At 37.9% G+C, this 4,586-nt stretch overlaps 1 protein-coding gene across 1 annotated transcript in view; it reads right to left on the reverse strand.

The window, feature by feature from the left end:
• Window positions 173-4,586, reverse strand: part of LOC110271471 — a 4,834-nt gene continuing 420 nt past the window's right edge. Inside the window, exons 2-3 of the mRNA XM_021122401.1 lie at window positions 2,219-2,532; window positions 173-906 (exon numbers count right to left, since the gene is read on the reverse strand). Coding sequence (XP_020978060.1) covers window positions 501-906; window positions 2,219-2,532 — 720 coding nt within the window. The 3' untranslated portion in view covers window positions 173-500. The remainder of the gene's footprint in view (window positions 907-2,218; window positions 2,533-4,586) is intronic.

Consider the following 4,586-nt stretch of genomic DNA (forward strand, 5'->3'; position numbering starts at 1 on the left):
TTGACATAATAAACTATTCATAACAACTTCAAACATCAAAATTTATCACTAAACAAAATCAGAAGCCAAAACGCATAAAAATAACAAACACATAATGTTCTACAAAAAAAAACCAACATTAACAACATATATTTTTATTGTATGAAACGAATTTAACTCAGAAAATCATTTTGTGATTGCATCTTCAAAATCAGAAAATCAGAAACTAACAAAATTAATCATCAAAAAAATTAACTTAGACAAGCAGCAGCAATTCAGAATATTAATCCCAGCAACTCAGAATCACAAAATCAGTATTATACTAACTCAGCAACTCAAAATAGTAAACCCAATAACTCAGAATCACAGAATCAGTATTATACTACCTCAGGAACTCAAAATAGTAAACCCGGCAACTCAGAATCACATAATCAGTATCATTTAAAAAAAATTCAAAAACAAGCAAAAATAAATTGAAGTACCGGCAGCGAGGGAGAAAGGAAGTGACGGTGACGACAGAATCAGAAATGACAGCGACGGAGAAGGAAAGTGAGCTCAAACAGAGAGACAGAGAGAGCTTGAACAAGAAAGTGAGCTCGGACAGAGAGACAGTGAGCTCCGATAGACAACGACCAACGAACCCAGCAATCCTTCGCGACAAAGACGCTAGGAGCTCGATGCAGCCCTTCGTTCGACGGCCAGGAGAGGAGGAACGTCGAGAAGATGGCCGAGCAGACTTTTCCACCGGCAACGATGGCACCCACGGCGAGGAGAAGGGTTCGGCAACGAGTGTGAGTGATGGGTTTCGAATGGTGGCTAGTGGGTGGTGAGCTGGTGGCTGTTGGAACTTCGAAGAGAAGAGAGGGAGTGAGGGGATCAAGGTTCTGAAAACCGGACCGGTCATTGAACTGCTCTAGTTCTGGTTCACTGGTTCATTGGTTCAACCGTAGTTCAACCAGAAAACCGTTTTATAATAAACACCTGATTCTATAAAAATTCAATGAATAAAGCAACTGGTTCTAAACACTCTTCTACTGCATTTTTTTACTTCAAAAGGGGATCATAAACAACTAGTTCTATGAATAAACAAACTACAATGATATGCAATGCCAAAAATAGGCCAATGATGAAATAATAAAGGGTTTCTCTCTTCAATTCTATGTTCAAGCTTGTAGCAGACCAGAATCAACAGAGTAATACCATTGAAATAGTCTTCCTTCTTAGTTCTTATATACCTCAAAGAATTTCCTACAAAATGAAAATTGAACACAACACACAGCCTTAAAACAAAAACAAGACAACACTCAAAAATCAATCACCTCTTCCAAACACAGCCTTAAAACAAAACAGAACAACATTCAGAGTTTGAGCATTGATCACAAAAAATTGATTTCTGAAACAAAACAAACAATCAACAAAACAATGAAAACAGAATTTTATTTCCTTTAGAAGAAGAAAACAATGAAAACATGAAGCATATAATAAATCAATGATCACCAATATCCAGCAATAATCTCAAAGACAACAATAAATACACAACAACAATTTAGCAAATAAACAAGAACAAGACCTAAATAGAGAATCCAAATTAAATCGCAGCAACTTAACAATTTAGCAAATTAAAACAACAGCAGCCCAACAATTTAACAAATTGTCAACTTAACAAGTTCAAGAACAGAAAATCACAACAAAAACAAAAAAAAAAAATTAAAAATAACAGAGGAACAACAGAACAACAGAACAACAGAACAACAAGACAAGAACAATTAGCAAATGAACAAGTTCACAATAACAGTAAAAATTTACCAGAAAAACACTAATGCAAGTGGAATCATCATGCTAATATGTTTTCTGCAAACATGCTATTTATGCAGCTAAAATTTCCTAATTACTAAAGATCCAATTATTCTAATTTCACATGCAATCGACTTACTAAGTTTCTAAAAGCTAGAAATTATAAATCCAACCAGAAATATGGTTAAAGCATTTCATCAAACATGTTGAGTGCGGTAAAATTAAAACGAAATAAGAGATTCAAAACTTAATATCAATGTGATAGAGAAAAGAACATAACTATTGTATACTTTACTTCAGTCTATGAAAAAAATCCAAACCACTGCCAAATCAAATAGTTACTTATTGTAATAGAAATCAGAAGTTGCAGAGTTTGAAGCAGAGTATTAGTGTTGTGTTAGTGTTGTGTGAGTGTATTGTCTGGTTGCGGGTTTAGGGAACTCACGACGGCAGACAAAAGAGAGCAGTTCGACGGCTAGGTGGAGCACGCGGGTTGGTCGCAGAGTTTGAAGCAGCGCAACGTGGCTTCCAGACGAACGCGAATGCGAACTCGAACGGTGAACGGCGAGTGAACGCGAACGGTGAACGCCGAGCGAACGTGAACGGCGAAGAACGCGAACGAAAATGCGAACGTAAACGGCAAACAAACGGCGGCGGAAGCGCGGCTGAGCAGACAAAGACGACGGACGCCGAGCTCGAGGAAGCAGCTGCGATCGGTGACAGCGAACAGGGGGTTGAAGACTTGGAGCACGAGGGAAGCTACATAGACGGACGGACGGCGAACTTTGAGTGCGACCGACGGCGGCAGTATGCCACTCCTTGCGGCGGTGGTGTAGGCTTACAGTGCTAAGGTTTTTTTTGGCTCAGTTTATGTGATTTCGTTCTGAATTGAAGGAAAAAAAAGGGAGAAAGGGAGAAAGAAACGGAGGAGCTTCCGTGTTTGTGTAAACCGGCCGGGTCTCGGTTCGGTCCGAACCAGCCAGCCAGTTTAATGGTTTTCTGATCAACGGTTTTACATATCTGACCGGACTGTTAATGTTGTCAGTTTGCGGTTATATTCGGTCCGATTTTTAGAACCATGGAGGGGATCAGGGACAGATTAGGATTTTTTGAGTGAGAGGAAAGAAAGGGAAGAGGGGGGTTGGATTTCACATTTCAGCATTTCTGAAGGTAGAAAAAAATAAAAACTTCAAAACAACGTTGTTTCTCTCTTCTTTCTTTTTTTCCTAGCGTCAAAACGACGCCATTTTTTTAGGAGTATGACAAAATCATATTTTTAAAAATCCCGCTTCATTCACTAGTTAACCATTAGTTCGGCCAATTCTTAAATCGATATTTTGTAGGACGGTTCTACGAGTCAACCGGACTGGTCAGATGATCGGGTTAATCGGTCAGTCCAATCTGGTTTTTAAAACATTGGTGATTTTTTTCTAAATGAAAGAAAGAAATAAAGAAAGAAAAGGAGAGAGGGGCTTTTAGGGTGAGGGAAGAAACAGAGGAGATTCGTTTTCCATAAACCGGGGGGTGCCGGTTCGGTCCAATCGGCTAGTTTAGCAGTTCTCGAACGATTTTTGAAAGGGTGGTTTTTCAATATAGATCGAACTGCAAAGTCTTACCGGTTCCTTATTAGACCGGTTTGACTGGTCAATTTAGTCCGATTTTTAAAACCATGGTTTGATGCACAGTGTACAGGACTCAATATCCTGTTTTATTCAAGACACATATAAAGATCCAAATAAATAAAATTACTTAAATACCCTTATTAGTCAAAAATATAAAAAACAAAATAAACTCTAATCCCCACCCTACGCCTCTGTCTCTCTCTTCCCCCTCTCTATCTCGCCATTAGCCCCTTGAACTTATCTCGCCATGGTTGGTTCTCCCCTCAATGTCGTGCGCATTCTTGTCCCCGTCTGTTCTTGCCATCACTGAGTCTTCTCCTCATAGTCGCAATCATTGTTCACCGTTGATTCTTCTCTTCACCTCGTTGTGTTAGCCCTCACTATCTCAAATCCTCCCCATGTCAGCTCATCGGTGTCTCAACTCTTCACGTGCTGAGTCTTCTCCTTGCCTCACTGTCGCAGCTCCTAGCCATCTTAGATCATCGCCGCTTGAGCTCGTCACTGTCTCAACTCATGATTGTCCTAACTTCAGACTCTATTTTAATTCTTATATCACAATCATGAGGTTCATCACGTTCAATAGTTGGGAGGAGACTTCAGTTCTCTATTGGTTGGTTATCTGGTGGATTCACTACCAATGTCGGCAATAATGAGGACAACAGTGGTGGAGGAAATGGAAGTTTCAAGAGCAAGGTATGGTGTGGGAGGAAAGGGAAGGTAGGGTTAGATTTGGAATTTGAAATGTTAGAAGAAGGTATTTTTGAAAATATGTGGTATTAAAATTTTAGTTTTCGTTACAAAAAATTTCAATCACTATGTCCATACTTTTTTATGTACTAAAGGAATTAAAATTTTGCGTTCTAGGACTGAAATTTTCTAACCACTAAATACAATATTGAATCTAGTCCCCTAGTTCCAATTTCAGTTTCTGAAAACAAACACTATTTAATAAATATAAGATTCATTAATTTAATAGTTAATATCAATTTCTTTTAAACTTTATATGAGATGATAAATTTAATCCATTTTTTACCAATATCATTTCATTTATCATTTCTAATATGAAATGAAATTTGGAGTAATTCTCATTTCATGTACATGTCAAATTTAAAACTACAAAAAAAAAACACTCATTTGAGTTGTTCTTATTTATATAGATTTTTAATTCCAAAATTAAATGGTTCGAATTAC

This window comes from Arachis ipaensis, chromosome B04 (genome assembly GCF_000816755.2).
Source record: "Arachis ipaensis cultivar K30076 chromosome B04, Araip1.1, whole genome shotgun sequence".
In the NCBI taxonomy this organism is placed as follows: Eukaryota; Viridiplantae; Streptophyta; class Magnoliopsida; order Fabales; family Fabaceae; genus Arachis; species Arachis ipaensis.